Source organism: Mesitornis unicolor, unplaced genomic scaffold (assembly GCF_000695765.1).
Source record: "Mesitornis unicolor isolate BGI_N332 unplaced genomic scaffold, ASM69576v1 scaffold1381, whole genome shotgun sequence".
NCBI classification, from domain to species: Eukaryota; Metazoa; Chordata; class Aves; order Mesitornithiformes; family Mesitornithidae; genus Mesitornis; species Mesitornis unicolor.
The window spans coordinates 36,935-53,430 of record NW_010165575.1 but is presented as its reverse complement, the minus strand read 5'-3'; the positions used below and the strand labels follow the sequence as shown (position 1 = coordinate 53,430).

The window sequence follows — 16,496 nt, the reverse complement described above, 5'->3', positions numbered from 1 at the left end:
CCTTTTTAAAGAAGTGAGAAGTGCATTTCTCCCCTAAGGCAACGCTTGTTATTGCTGCCACTTGGTGCTGTCTGTGGATACTCAGAGACTGTGATAGGTGGGAGGAAAGCAAAACATAGGTCTTCTGATACTCCGTTATGGACAGAGAGCAACAACGTGTTGCTACCAGCTCAGGAGAGCGGCAGGCAGGATTTGAACCACTGACCTAGCAGGGCTTTGCTCCTCAGACATGCTCCCAAGATTTTAGCAGTCCCTGAGTGGTAGGTGAACACAGACGATGAGAGGCTGTGACACCAGGCTGTGTACATTTTCATTCGGCACGCTGATGATACAGACTTATTGTGACATTAAAGCAGTACAAGACAGCGCTGAGTAATAAAGTCCTTCTTCCACGATTGCACTGTCTCAGGAACAGTAGGTTTCCAGCCCGCTAGCCCACTCCCAGCAGGGGCCACGGGGCAGGTCTGTCCTTGGTCTGCCAAGTTCCTGCTGGTGTGTGAAGGCGCTGACAGATGAGAGATAGATGTCGGGTCGAATGCAATTAATACCCAACAGGGGACCTCTGGAAACCATTAGGCTCCTGCGGTCTGCAGAGATCTCTTTACGAGCCACATCACCAGGTGACAGTGTAGCAGCATGAGTGATGCAGAGGCTGGTAATGTGTGTTAAAGCTGAACACAGTTTTTTCCAGACACCACTATTAAATGCCTGTTCCTGAAACACCGGGAGTTTTATCTGTTACGTTCAGCGATGGCTCCAAAGAACACAGAAAGTGTGAACAGTAGTGCAATTGCATCTGCCTGCAGGCATGGCCCTCCTGCCTAGCCACACTGCTTATCCCATGACGTCCACAGAGGGGTCCAGGTGGGTGTTGCACTGAAGAAGTGGTGACTCTGGCGGAGGGTGAGCATCCTCTGCTGAGAGCAGAGCCTCAGGCACTCTTACTGCTAGTAGAAGCAGGAGCAGACTGATTTCTGTCATTTATTTTTCTATCATTAATGCTATCAGGTGAGACTTCCTTGGATCTCCTAATTTTCATCAAGAAGGCAGAAAATCTGATTTGGTTTCCTTTGGTTTTAACTGTGTTTTATCTAAGAGAGAATCTTTCTCTCTCTAGCTGTAATGCATGGAGTAGAAAGTGATATAAAGGGAAACAAAAAGGCCTGACGTAGGAAACTATGATTTGCACTTCTCCTTGGCCTCTTGCTTAGCATCATGCTACAGCTCTGACTTTCAGCACCCCTGCTGTGTGTGCTTTTCCGAGTCACACATACGTAATTCCTTCCCCATCAACATCAGGTTGGCTTTGGTCATTCAGGGTTTAGAGTGGGTTATTCAAATTACAGCAACCTGATTAAATCTTTCATAACCCTGTTGTCATCAAACCCCAGGCTCTGTCATCTGTATAAATTTGGAGGATTTATCCACAGCCTTTGACCTGACTGATCCCACGTTCTCCAGTGCTTGTTGCCTGCTGGCTAAGACCTTCCGTGTCATCTAACCTTCTCTAAAGGACTGTTTTAGGGTAGATGATTTCATTGTGTGCTCTTTCTCCAGGAGTTTGAGACACATGACTGGTTTTGTCTCAGTCCCTTTATAGCTCTCCTTTAAAAGATTAAAGGGTGGATGTTATTATGTGGACTGAGGTACCATCTGTGAAGCTCAGCAGCTCTCTGTCCTTCCTTTCTCCACTGAATTTGTATGAAGTTATATAAAACATCTTTGTTCTGTCTCTGAGATTAGTTTCATTTTATAGTGCTTGGCACCCTCTGAACCTTGCATTGATTTGACTCCAAATCCCACAGTCACAGTCACATGAAACCATGCTGTTTCTTATGCTTTCCATTACTTTGACTCAACATAGAACATGGACTTTTGCTCAGTGGCTTGCAGCCTGGCAGGCTTTGTACATGCTACTGCACACGTTTTTGCTAGCTGAGGCCATGTTATATTGCTCCAACAACAGCTGAGACCAGATGAAATAATAGACCTCAGCTTGGGGTTGCTTTTTTAAGGACTTTCCCTTCAGTTTCCAGGAATAAGGTAATACACACATTTCTCTGGTGTTTCCAGGGTTCGCTGCAGAAGGGCTGGAGCATCCTTCTCCCCCTCATTTCCAGAGGCAGAAGTGAGATGGAGGAATAGGAGGTGAGAGAGGTCATGTAGGGCTTTAGGACTTGTGCAGAAATTGCAAGCCAGGCCTGAGGACTGGACTGCCCTACAAAATGTCATGGGCAGCCTAGTGAAAAATGCTGGGAAGCAATGAGAAAAAGGGCACTGAAAATCAAGGGGAGGGGTTTTAAGAAGTGCCCTTTGAAAATCCTGCCCTGAGCTAACTGAAGAAAAAGAAATATTCCCCGGAGTCATGATGACCTCCTGGGACAGCTCCCCACTGTAGTCCACCTTGCCCAGATTACCCCGATGCTTACGGCACCCCAGGACCAGGAGGAGACAGCTCTGCTCTGCCTGTCCCCTTTCTGCCCAGCATTACCTGATGAGCTACCCAACCCCTTTGCACACTCAGACAGAAATATGAAACACATCTTGTGTCCTTTGGTAAGTAATGACAACATTATCTGCACTGGCAGCTGAAATATTATCATTAGACAGCCATCTAAGTGCTTTCCTCAGACAAACAGGCATGGCTTTCTGTGCTGTTATTCCAGGCTTTTGTCAGAGCTGAGCATGCACCACTGCATTAATTCAGTACTTTGGAGAAGGGGCCGTTTTACAAACAAAAGAGGGCTTTTAAGATTATTTTAATTCTTTCTCTTTAGACTGTGAAACAGTAAGTGGTACTGTGGGAGAGGAGCCAAGTTGCAGCACATCTTCAATCCCCTGAGTCAGTGGCAACCCTTATGAGAGTTCAACTTTTCCTGGGAAAATAACTGTAAAGTGCATCCACTGTTCTTTTTTTGGGGAGCTTACAGTTTTCAGAGGGTTTCATCAGTGTGTGATTCAGCATCCTGACCGGCAGGCAATCTTAATGCTTTTCTCACTAGGAATATCCTGGGCTGAATTCACTGTTCCTCAGCTTTATCCCTTAAGCAATAAGCTAAGATGTTTTTACAGTTAACATTGGAAAGGTTGAAAAATAAAGCAGACTAAAAATAAAAGGAACCTAAAACTGTAGCAAACATTTAAGCCTTTGCTTAAAAATCATCCAGTAAAAACAAAAGAGCAGGATCTGCAAAAACACTGATTTTTGCCACTTACTGAAACCCCAGAAACTTCAATTACAAGCTTTTTCATTTTTTCCTGTAAAAAAAACCACCACTGGGTATAAATTTAACTTTTCCTTCCTCTTGCTTTCAGAATGATTGGTTTAACAAAGTGCAGCAAGGTAATAACATTTCCAAATGCCACTGGCACGGCAGCCGTGACGGCGGGCGCACGGCACAGCCCTGCCGAACTGGAGCCAGCTATGCGGAGGCGCTCCGCACGGAGGCAGCTTAGGCTAAGGAGAGAGGGATGCGCAGCCACCCCTGCGGCTCTGCAGCCGTCTGGATTAGTGCAAACTTCAGACCTGCCAGTAGGTCCACACGGGCATTGGCGTGGGAAGTCAGCTCCCACTTCTGCGTGGAGCTAGTCCTGAAGCAAATGATGGGTCTGCACCTCTGGGAGAGAGACCCCGTGAGGCTCTAGCAACCTGGGCAGCCTTTACATAATTCTGCCTAGCTCAGACTGCCTCTCTGCTTTCTACCTTTCCATCTTTCTACCTTTTCATCTTTCTACCTGTCTGTCTTTCTACCTTTCAGTCTTTCTACCTTTCCATCTTTCTGCCTTTCCATCTTTCTACCAGGATCTGAAAGCAGGAGGGAGTCCCACAATTTTGCTGTTATCAGTTGTGCACCCCACAAATTAAAGTGAGGCTGAAAGCCACACTCTTCTCTCGGGTCACAAAAGGCATCTGTCCTTTTTTAATACCATGGATTATTGCTGCTGCTGGCCCAAAAGAGTTGCAGTTTTGCCCCTGTAGCTGTCTGGCTGTGTGGGAGCTGCCTTTCAGTGGCTGCAACTCCAGTAATGGATGAGTCCCATAACCCCTGCACTGGGGAAGGAGCCAGTCTGTTCTCACTAATGAACTGCATAAACTATATATGATTAAAACCACTCCTTGAGAGAGGCAAGAGACCACCACTGATAGTCTCCTCAGAGGAACATGGAATAGCAGCCAAAATAGCGGAGTCCTGCTGCTTGCAACTATTCGCCCACCCAGGGCAAGAAGCTGTGGGCAGAGGAGCAGGAGAAGGGGTGGAGATGGCTTGAGAGGTGCTGGGGAGAAGATGAAGATATTCTCTTACTTTTCACAGGGAATAGGGGTATTCCAGCTTCCAAAGGTCTTTCTATAGCTCTGCTTTTAGTTTCACTGAACAGCAGCCGTTTCCAGGCTGAAAACCCCCAACTGTTGTGCATAGTGCCCTGTGGACAATTTGGCTTGCAACCAAAAAGTGCAATGAGAGTTTCAAAGCTACAGTAGTGCCAGCAAGGATTAGACTTCCTCACTTAAAAGATTCCCTTTATGCAACAACCCTGCAATACTGAGGAGAGCAGGACGTTTCGTGGTGGAGCCTTTTAGAGCTGAATATTGTGGCATCTCCCAGACAGTGATCACCTGGCTGCTTCCCTCACTCATATTTCAGTGGCTGACCCAGCTGGGCAATGTTGGAACAGTACAAAATCACATAAATTGTGATAACAAAGCTGACTCCAGCTCTTTGAGGCAGGCATCACACTGTGCAGGCATTGCTGTCCCTGCTCCTCTGCCTTGCAGCTCTCACCTGAGGGATGCAGATACAGCGTGATCAAAAAGATAACACACTGGGCTGGGTGTCAAGAATGCTTGTCCTTGAGATGTCACCAACCTGCTGCGTGACTGAAGGGGAATCACATCACCTCTTCATGTCCGCTTTCCCTCTTTGGACAGGCTTACTCTGTCCTGGCTGCTTCAGTCTGGGGGTTGTCTCTCGCTCCTCACGGGCACAGCACTTGCTGCAGTGAAGGACCCAAAATCAGTTATAGATCGTCAGTATAACTGTTACACTGCAAAGTTCCTCAGGGATCTTCAAAAGTTGCCCTTGCCCACACACAGAGTGCACACAGTTGTGCCTGTGTGTGCATGTGCAGGCTGTGCATGGACTGCTCTTAAAGCCCTATTAAAAACTGCATCTTCCGCCGGGAGAGGAAAAAAACAGGTTACAAAAATTCAAAGCTATTTCTACACTCAGGGCTTGCAAACAGAAGCCATAACAAACCAAATGTAATTATAAGCTGGAACAACATGTGCTAGTGTTAATATAAACTCATTTGGTTATTAAATTGTTGGAAGAGCTCCACAGACAGGGGACCATCAGTACACAGACCTCCCTCAAGAGGATCGTTCTTTGAGCACCAAGAAAGAGATGTGGAGATGGTAATGTTCCCTCCTTCACCGTGGAGGGTTTGTGGCACTGCCAGGGTGGTGGCTGCCGGGGTAGCCAAAACAGCCAGGGCACTTCTCCTCCTGTGAGGACGGAGTGCTGTGCCACACATGCCCTTTCGGGGAGGCCCCAGCTACCTGAGTCAGCTCTCTGGGCACCCACTCACCATGTGCATTTTGGCATTAGGCTGGCACACTGCGTCCCTCTGCCCCAGCACAGGGGTGGCACAGGTGGTCCTTGAGGTTAGTAGAACTCACACTACCAGCTTTTCCATTGCTTCTTGCTGTGAGAACCTGTGGCAGAAGTGGGATAATCTCTGTCTTTCATCATCTGCACTTTGAATGCTATTATTGAGAAGCCTTTTTGCAATCCTCTTTACACAAAAAACTGGGCAAGCTGAGTACATCCACCATGCTCACCAGCTGCTTTCACAGAAAAGTGGTTCCAGCCAAGGGCAGAGGACAGGTACACAGAGAAAACATGGGAAAAATCACAGGTAAACCCATACCTTATCAAAGTTTTATTACAACAGTAAAAAGAAATAAAATACTTTGCACAGCCTTTCCCCAGCAAAGATAGTAAAAATAAACAAAATCAGACCCATGGCAGCTTGCCACATTACAGAATGGGGAGTAAATTGGTTTACTAATGTATGGAAACCTGCCTGACCCATCGCCAGAGCTGTACCCCTTCTTCCCTACTTATTTACTCTGGAAAAAGGGACCAAATATTTTGTGTGCAGCTGAAGTGAGAACAGAGCCCAAGGGTCTGGCAGTAGACAGAAACATTTCAGACCCCAGCGCAGTAACTCTACATTGGTTAGTACATGTACCCTAGTTGAGAGAGGAAAAAAATCTGAAAAGTGGCTAACTAATATGAAGAGCCTACCCACAGTTTTTGAAAATTGTTCATATTTTTCAGAGTTTATGTTGATTTTGAAGAGATAGCAGCAGGTTCCTAAATGTGCTGTGCACAGGAGCAGGGCCCAGCAGCACCAGGCCTGGGGTTTGGGTTTGCTGGGTGTGATGTTTCACTGGCATAGCTCTGCTGAGGGAGTGTTTTCAATTTGTGCTGCAAGATGAGCCAGCATAAGCTGGCCTCAGCTCAGACATCTCAATTTCTGTTGCAACTTGAAGACAGGTCCTTAGAGAGGAGCGCAAGAGCTGTTAAATGGATCAAGCTAAAAATTCAGACATCAGGCTGCCCGGGGATTTCCTGAATTAGCAGTCACACCTGGGCCATCATGTTCCACAGCCTCCCATGGCTGTGATCTCTGTGATTTTATTTAATCTCTTTTTGTACCAGCTAAGACTTTCAGTCTCCGCAGCATCCCATGGCAATGCCTCCTGCAGTTTATATACGTGAAAGGGCCCTTCCTTTCATTTACATTTGCTGCCTGATAATTTTACTGGGACCCCACTGATTCTGGCATCGTTACAAATTTTGTCTCATTCACCTTCATAATTTTACGTTGATACCTCCCATACCAGTGGTTGCTTTTGCAAACCAAAGCGTCTTGGTCTTTGTATGCACTCGGCTGCCCTACAGAGTTTTTCCTGGATGTCTCACAAATGGTGTCCTTCCACCATCATGACTGCCTGTCATACCTGGGGCAACCCCTGCCCCAGCCGATGAAGAGATGTTCCCTGTCTCCCTTTTGTCGGTCCTCCCACATGGGCATCCTCTTTTCCTTCCCTTATTGCCCTTTTCCCAGTGCTTGTTTGCCCTCTCTGCTGCATATCTTGTCCAGACTCCACACTGTCTTACCGTGCCAAAGAAGCAGCGAAAGGGAACATTATGAATTTTGAAGGTGTATAAACCTGCTAGTCCTATAAATGAACTGTTTGTGGTCTACTTCTCACTCAAGTTACTTTTAGTCTTAAAAAAAGAAACCCTCAAATTTAGTCATGAATGATATATGACCATGTACATGCTATTATGTCTGAGTTAGCCATATATTAATTCATAATCTGTATAGGTCAGACGTGACAACTCAACCTAGGAAGAGCCTATGTGAATGTCTGTGGTCCAGACCTGTGAGCAGACTAATTTATTATTCCTCCTCCATGACTCAATAACCTTGCAGGAGACAAAAACATCACCACACAAGTACGTCTGGCCCCTGTGTGTTGAGATCTCAGAGCAAAATTTGGGAAGGTTGGAAATAAAGCGAGAAAACCAGAATAAAATATTTATTATTGTCTCTACACAAAGTGCTGAATTTTATACAGTCTTTCCCAGAATTATATGGATCAATGAAAACACTTTTCAACAGCTTGGAGACACGATGTTCTTTGGTGAAAGAATAGCTGCCTGGCTGATCAATCAAAATTCTAGCTCGGACAGATAATTTTCCCATTCAGGACTGAATTACTCGCTGCCAGCTGTTGAGTTAGTGTTCCTCTGCAGGGTTAAAATTTCCAAAGCCTATCTGAAAGTATTTACATGAAGTAGCGCTAGCAATACCACCACTGAGAAATTTTCACAGGGCAGGGGAGCGCTTTCCTGTTAGCACGTCCCAGCAGAGGAGCAGGGCTGTGAGGTAACGTGTAACTGCAGCACCAGTGTTTTTCCACCCCTCTTTGCTCCCTCTCAGCAGTGACCATGAATAACAAGCAGGAAAAACAGAGGCAGGTTTTGAAGAGAAATGAGAGCAGTGGAGGGGAGGAGGGAGGGCCTCACTTATGCAAGAACGGGTATAAAAGGGGGAGATGAGCCTCCTCCACTGAAATCGGGAAGAGTGGGGCAAAAGAAAAGTGTGAACCTCTTCGCTGAAGAGCAGGCTTGAGAGGTCTGTGTTTCTTTGTACCTTTACTGTGGCTGTTGCAGGTTGAATTTTGTTAGGAAATGTGTGTGGGCCCTGGGATGGCTTTGCATAGGGGATGCCTTTAGGAGCAGCCTTGCTTTCACCTTCTTTGGTTCCTAATTGCTGGAATGCTTTCCGCTCAGGGTCAGCCCAATGCTGGTTTCCTCGCACAAATCTCTTTGGGAAACCAAATCCTTGGACACTGGAGCCAAAGGGCAGGATAGAGACTGTACTTTCTGAAGTCGAAGCTCTATCTTTAAGCAGACACTCATTCCTAAAACCATGGCAACCCAACAAAAAAGAAGGCCCTACAAAAGGATCCATATGTAGTAATTGAGATCATGCTTGTGCAGTCTTGCTTAAAAATGACTCAAAAGTAAGATGGGAGACTAACTGTGATTAAGTCCTACCAGGATAAAGTAGGCTCCAGGTGTAGCAGTGCATGTTCTTCATAGCCTGAAGCCTTCTGCTTTAGTAGAGACTATGAGAAGATAAAAGACAAAGAACTAAGAAGTGTGCTAGTGTGTGATGCATCTTAATAGGGGAATATTAATTGAGTGAGCATGGGTGACAGGCAAATTGGGGGGGAGGTGTGTCTGAGCTTTGCAGTAGGGTATGAATGTAAGCTGAAATCAAAGGTTCTCCCTCATTACTGAGGCCAGCCAAATTCCTGGTGCTGTGAAGCAGGAGGAGCACTGTGGAGAAAGCTGGTCATTGAACATTTTATGGTGAAACTTTTTTCCTGGAGAAAGCTGGGTATTTTAATTTAATTGCTTTATTGATTGAGTAGGGGGTGGGGAATTCCTATGCTGACCAAAGACATTGACAATAAAAAAACAGAACAGAGTGCAGAAACACTAAAAGAGCCCCAAAGGTTGACTTGGCTGAAAACCTTCAGAACTTTCAACTAAAACCTGAACTTCCTGTGTGTGACAGAGCCATCAGAGCACCAGTGGGAGTTATAATTCAGCTGCCTTCTGCTCCCCGTCTTCTGTGAGGCAGCATCCTGCTTGGTGCTGGTGCCCACAGCAAGAGGAGACCAGGAGCTGCAGCATGACTTGGTCATGGACCACAGGGGAGCTGGAAGCAGGAGATACCCAAACAACACCCACTGGGTGACAGAGCAGCGTTTCTTAATCATGCATAGAGGGGTATTGATTTAAGGAAAAAAAATACAATAGCTGTGGGCTATGTGATTTCCCCTTCCAGTGTTTATTGTCCACAGTATACACTTAAGTCTGGCAGCTGTTGTATATGTTATTAGCAGCACTTGTAGCTTATTAGCCAAAGTCAGTAATTCTTGTTAATATGGTTACTTCTCAGAGTTTTACGGAACAAAAAAGTGCCCTTCACTGGAGCAGCCTTGGTTTCTGTGTCTTCGATACTGAGAGTATCAGGCTGGGTTTGCTTTTTCCCTGTGTCCAGGCTTTGCAGAAGAGGACCTAGCACACTACAGTTCACAGGCACAGTGTGGTCTGGCCACTTGTGCACACTGCTGGGGCCTACTGCCTCACACAGACCCAGGTGAGTGGTGGCGCTCGGGACACAAATTTGGGCTGTGCTGTCACACATCCCACCTGGACCTCCACCGACCTCTAAGGAACCAGCTTTCTCCCCCAGCCTGCCTGTGGGAAGGAGTCTCTGGGGGAGAGGGGAAAGAAGGGGCATTGCATCCCCAAACCCAGCTTGTTTTCTTTGTCATGTAGCTGAACAAAATGCTTTTTTAAATGGAGGATGTACTTCTCCTGTTGCCTGGATCCATGGATGGGCTGCATGCATTTTGTAGCCGTCTGGAGATGGCACAAATGCTCATGAACTGTTCTGTTGCCAGATGCTTCCTCGACTGAGATGCTCCTGCAGCAAGAGGGCAAAACACCTTAAATATTTCAAGCTGTGTGTTTACACCTTGTGTGCGTGTTAGCATGTTATATGGGCCTGTGCTCAGAACCACTTTCAAACCTCATTAGAGCTAAGGTAATCAGACTGTTTAAATGAAAACCAGGGCTGCAGAGACAGAAATTGCCAATCCCTTCAGCCTCAGTCACCTGGCACACCGCACTCAGGCTGGCAGGACTCAGCTGTCGCTGTCTCCACCTTCAGCTCCACCAGCTCCGACTGCCCAGGTGCACAGAAAACATCCCTCTCTGCTCTCACCTCGAAGCCAACATGTAACTGGGCACCTTAGTACAAACCATACCTGGCTGGCCCTCTTAAATCAGGGCATGAATGTTATATCAGCCCTACTCCCATTAGAGCCATGGGATTTTAATTACTAACTATAAGGGGGCACTGTTTGATTCACTGTTTGTTTGCTTAAAGAGAAAGAAAGGGCATATCAAACTGGAGGACCATTTCGCAATCAGCAGAAAGATCTCTGAATCTCCCCTGCTTTTGCCGAATAGGACTTGGGAAGCTGTGACTGGAAGGGATGACATCTTGGTGATTTGGCTCTGGCAACCTAATCCATCTAGCTTTCATCCTCTCCTTTTCAACACATTTTGTTTTGAAGAAGAAAAATAACAAACTTTTTATTATCTGGGTAGGTCAAGAGGGAAAGAAAGGGTAAAAATTGTTTAATCATTTTACCCTGCAGTAGCATACGTGTCCCTCTCACTGATGGGTACCCAAGCTGCAAGGTAGAAATTAAGGGCAATTTATCTGAGAAGAAAAAAACCTGGTCCAATTGTACAACAAATACAGGTACAAAGCAATCTACATTTCTTTGAGTCCAGCACAAAATGAGCCAAGTTATTTTCAGCTCCTGTACTCAGTTCTTCTGCATAGCAAAACACCTGTGTCTGTCTTAATAAATGTGTAACTGGAGGCTAGGCAGATGTGCTGGGCCCGGTTAAAGGTTGCGTCTCCATCCCTAGAACTTTCTATGTAGCCAGTGTTAAGCCGTGCTCAGGTTTCATCAGGTCCTGCCTGGCTTGAGCTCACTTTTTTTGGCCTCCCCCCAAGCCCGTGATGTAAAGTAGCTTTGCGCAATGCCTCTGCAGACATGTAGAAGGGGCCCTCCCGTGGAAAGGGCATAAGTCCACTAGCAATCACACCACACTGCTCCAGGGGGAAGAGGCATCACAAGGAGCCTGTCTGAGGGGGGTACGGCATCAGCAGGGCGGCACACACCAGGATAGAGGCGAGTAAGCACACTCATTACCTTTGCTTTAAATGCCAATTTTTTCAAGTCAAGTCACTCAAGTGTCAGGGCTAACTGTGAGGATGAAGTTGGGAAGTCACCTCACAAGACAGGTAATTTTTTAACTGGCCGTAAGGAATGAGGAAGCCCTACAGTGCTGCATGTCACCTGCTGCCAGCAGGGCTGGGGAGGCAAAGACAGGGCAGGGAGCAGAGGGGACAGCAGGACCAACTGCTGCTGCCTACATGCAAATTTAGAAGATGGGGTGGGAGTTACTGGGGAAGAGCAATCCTTGGATGAAGGCAAACTGGAGTACTATTAGGCACGAAACTCTTGGAGATGCCTCAGTGAAATGAATATGGTTATACATTGTAAATCAGACTGGGAAGGTGGACAGGCCTGGAACTGCTGGATTTAAACCCAGACACTTCCACCTTGTGTAAATTAAAGTGTTGGTGAGGCAGACATTACACTGCGTCCTCTCAAAAGGCTCAGGTTACCAGAATTACAATACCTGACAGGCTGGCACGGCTCAAAAAATTGTGGAGAAAGAAGGTGGAGAGCAGAGCTTGGTTACTGGCAAGGCTGTTAGCATTTTACCCATTCAATGAGCTCTGCAGAGCTTGGAAAGGACAAAAGAGGGTGAACAGAGCTGCAATAAAGAAGAAATTACTAGTTGGGCTAAAACCCAGTCTTGAATAACAGCAGTTTGGCCAATTATGTGTGTTATTCTTATAAATTCATAATTTCCAACCCATTCAGATTTCAGATATAATTCAAAGCCACAGGCTAGAAATCCAGGGAAGGTGCAGCAGAGTTACTGGTTATCCAAATATCAGATATAGAAAAAGTGTGAATTATAAAAACGCAAAATTTGTCAGTGCATTTGCAGATTTGTGTGCAGATATGTGTGTCTGCATATGCGTGCTCATGACTTTCTCTTTCCCAGTATGCACCAGATCCTTTGTGCCAAAACACTGGTGACACCCACATCCAGTAAAATTCTTTCTTTCTAGTAAGGAAAAAAGCAGGCGATCTTTTTCCACAGGAGAAGACTGCTTGTACAGTAGAGTAAAACTCACTTCACCCCTTCTAACTCTGTATTCAAATAACGAAGTTGCTATGAAAATAAGCACTTGGGTTTCAGTGTTAGAGCGCTTGTATAAGGAAGCCTTGAGTGTTGCTTGCCTAGAAGCCAGTACGAATGTTTGCACAGGGCTATGAAAACACAAAATGCTCTGCTAGTGCTGAGTATTGTGCTGACTAGGCACACAAAGCGGGATCATTCAGTAGCTGGAACTTAAGAGACCTGGTTTCCAAACCCACTTCCCACATAACAGCAGGCAAATCGCTTAGCCTGCCTGTATGTCAGCAAGATTTAAAGCAGCAGTTTGCAGAGGCAGCTCTCACCAGGTCCCAGGAGCAATATACTTGCATTATTATAATGTTTTGCCAGAACTAGCACACTCTAGTTTGCAAGGCTAACTAGTCAGCATGCAAAAAAACCCCAGATTGCTTCCTGTGCTATATCTTTAGGGTACTGCAGTGGGTAATGGAGTCAAATCTGTGCTTAGCATTTCCCCACCTGCCACCATTGAAACTGGTGGCCATCTCTCCCTGTGTTTTTCAGGGAGCAGAGTCAGATCAGCCAGCACTAAATACCAAAATTGCTGCCTTTGCAAGTCCAATGCAGCACTAGCACCTCACCCTGTGAGTAAGAGAAACTGTATTTACAACAGGCTGATCTGTCTTCTTTCCTCCCCGGTTTTTTTTTTCAGCAGACACAGTGGAAGCAATTTTTCGACATGAACCTGGCAGCAGATCTTCTCTGTTTGTTGGCATGCCTCACTGCAGTGACTTGTGACCGGGTCTACGTCCACCCTTTCATTATGTTTTGTTTCAACAAGAGCACCTGTGAGGAGCTGGAAAGCCTGGGCCAGGAGGCAAAGAAAACATTTCTCCCCGTCTCCATTGAGTCCCAAACCACACCTGCCTATGAATATGACCTGAATAGGGACAAGCTGGAAGCCCCGAGCCTGAGTATCCAGGAGAGGCAGAAACTGAGCTACCTGAAGGACTCTGTGTATGTCCTGGGTGAGCGGTTTTACAGCACGCTGCGGGATGCACGGCAGGGCCAGAATGTGCTCCTGTCCCCAACCAGTCTTTATGGCTCCTTGGTGTCTTTCTTCCTGGGTGCCTCAAACCAAACAGCAACTGATTTGCAGAGTTTGCTGGGATTTGTTCCCCCCTCTGGAGACCGTGACTGCACCTCCAGGGTGGATGGACACAAAGTCGTTTCCAGTCTGAGGACGATTGAAAGTCTCGTCAAGAGCAGGGATGAGAAGCTGCTCTTCTCCAAGATGCTCTGCCTCTTCTCTGCCCCTGGCGTGCCTCTGTCCCAACTCTTCATGCAGGACCTGCTCCCTTCCGCTGATGCTCTCTACGCCCGAGCCGTCGACTTTACAAACCCAAGCGAGGCAGCAAAGCAAATAAATGCTTTCGTGGAGGCCAAAAGTGAGGGCCAAAGCAAGTGCTTGCTGACAGACATCGATCCATCCACTGACCTGCTGTTTGTGGTGGATGTCCGCTTGGCAGGTACGAGGCAGCAGGGCTGGTTTTGGGGGCAGGCTGGGTGAAGGATGAGCAATGGCTCTGCTCCTGGGAAGGAAGCAAGGTCATGCCTGGCAAGTGGTGAGCAGGAAGGGCTTGGATAACAGGCTGGACCGCTGCTCCACATACAGTGCCCCGCGCCTCACCACTGTGCTGAGGGTCCTGCCTGCACTCTGCCATGAGCCAGCAAGGGCAATGGGGAGGAAGTGGAGGGAGGTAGCCTCTGAGAAATCTTCCTCAACCAGGAAGCTAGGGATTAGGAAAGGTGTTAGAAAGGGAATAAGAGACAATTGTGCAGCATTTCCCACTGCAAAAGGAACTAAAAGTCACAAGGGGCCTCCAGTAAAAAAGATCAGGAAGTAGGTTTAAAGCAAGCCAAAGAAATACCTTTCCCCAGCACTTTTATTTCCACAGGGGAGCTAGGGTAACAGGCAGGAGGTACAGATTCAAGAAAGGCTAAAAAATATCATGGACATGACTCCTCTATGGGCTGTTAAACACAGGAGTCTGGAGGCAACTTCTGGCTCAGGAAGCAACCAAACAAGCTACCAGTTATGGAAGCTGGGAGCATACACAAAACTAGAATTGAGGCAACCCCTTAATTACCTAGAGTCGGTCCATGCTGCTGTCCCAGAAATCCCACTGTACCACAGCTGAGCCTCCTTTTCTGAGCGTAGCTGTTTTTCAACATCCTCGTGACCAGATGCAATCCCAGAGATCACATAGTTTAGGACACCTTGCCTACCAATGACTGTATTTTAGAAAACTTGCAGTGAGCTGAAAGTTTCTAAGCAGGCCTCTGCTGCTAAATATGGAGCTCTGGTGCCCATGTAATGCTGTTGTGCCTTCATCTTCCCACCTGTGAATTTGGTGTCAGGTTTTCTTTGCCTTTCACTAGTGCTGTCATTAACTAGTCCCAACTCCTCAGGGAGCTGTGAGCACCAGCTTACTCTTCAGTGTAAGGTGTAGCATAGACATGATGCCACAAAAATTATTCTTGTTACAGACTTGGGCATGATCACATGAGCAGAGTTTTCCTTTAGCAGAGCAGTTTTTTCTCTTCTTCTGTATTGGAAACTTGTAATTTTATTAGCTTTGGAACACGTTTGAGGGTCTGGGTCACTGAGTCAGCTCTACTGCTGCCTCTCTCTCAGAAGAGTGAACTTGAGATGGTGCAATCTCCACACGTGGGATGGAGAAAATTGACTCAAGGATGAATTTATTAAATAAGCAATTCTTTTCTACTAAGCACAGGAAATAGACTGCAGCATTTGCTTTGCCATTTGGTTACGGAGGGGTAATCATGGCAACTAATGCTGTTATGTTCCATGTCCGTCCCTAAAGCTGCTGAAAGGAAAAAGTACTCTTTTTGTTGTTGTTCTGAGACACATCATATATGCTCCTGTGATGCTATCAACAGCATAGGATTGATAAAATGATAGAAATCCATACAAAACTAAATGTTCCAATGTTCTCAACTCTTGCTCATTTGCACACAGTTGTTTTCACATTTGTAGACTTGCTGCCAAACAGGGGCTGCCATTTAGAACGTAATGCAGAACATCAGATGCAAATTTTACTGATAGACTAAATTTAATTACTAAATAATTGCTAACTAGCAAATGAAAATAGCATAGCATGACTGCATGATCTTAAGTACCCTTACCCCTCGTTTAAACTCTTGCTTGGACAGACAACCCTCAAAACCTCTCAGTTTTAACTAGAAATTTGATAGTATGCTTTTTGCTTCATTTTTTTTTAATTAAAAAGTCATAGGTCTCCACAGAAAGTAATTCTGTAATTAAGGATATAATTGTCAAGCTGGCATAAAGCCTGTACTACAGAATGTGGGAGTCATCACCTGAAGCAGAGAGGTCTTTACAGGATATCTTTCCTATATTCCCAAGTCAGCGCTGCAGGGTACTCCTGTACTCTCCCAGGCCCACAGGCTACACCTTCACTTTGACTGACAGCCATTTTCACCTCAGTCATCCTACATTGTAGACACAGGTTTCTCCCCTGCTCTGACGTGGTTGACGAGCGGTTGCCCAGTCCCACAGCTCCTGTGTCCCGATATGAGTGATCTCACTGTAATAAACCCTTTCTTCCAATGTGTTGGCTACCACCTTCTACGGAAGGGTTGTTCAGTTTTCCTTGTTTTACACCCCAGGTGTCCATTAATGGACTCAGTCCCCAAGTCAATAGCAGAGTGTTGAAATTTTGCACAATCAAATCCAAATGCACTATTACCAATTAAAAAAAAATCAAAATGGCCCCACTGAAGAAACAGTTTATCTGCTGCTCTGGTTTATTTGCCAAACCATTTCCCACCCAAATTTGTGTGTTTGATGTTGCAGAGGCTATTAGGTGCCCAGCCCTTTCAGTCAGCTTTCTGGAGAGCTCCTTTTACTTCATAGGAACATAAATTTTGCCTGGAGCAAATTCAAAGTCTGTACCCTGAAGAGTCCAACCCTGAGAGAGGGCAGCAGTGTTCCAGGGAAGAGCTGGGGGAACCACCAGT

The 16,496-nt window shown here is 46.2% G+C and overlaps 1 protein-coding gene across 1 annotated transcript in view; it reads left to right on the top strand.

Annotated features, from left to right (window-relative positions):
* The first annotated feature begins 13,170 nt into the window (after positions 1-13,170).
* AGT (angiotensinogen (serpin peptidase inhibitor, clade A, member 8)) overlaps positions 13,171-16,496 on the top strand; it is a 6,018-nt gene continuing 2,692 nt past the window's right edge. Inside the window, exon 1 of the mRNA XM_010194663.1 lies at positions 13,171-13,960. Within this exon, the coding sequence (XP_010192965.1) occupies positions 13,171-13,960 (790 nt within the window). The remainder of the gene's footprint in view (positions 13,961-16,496) is intronic.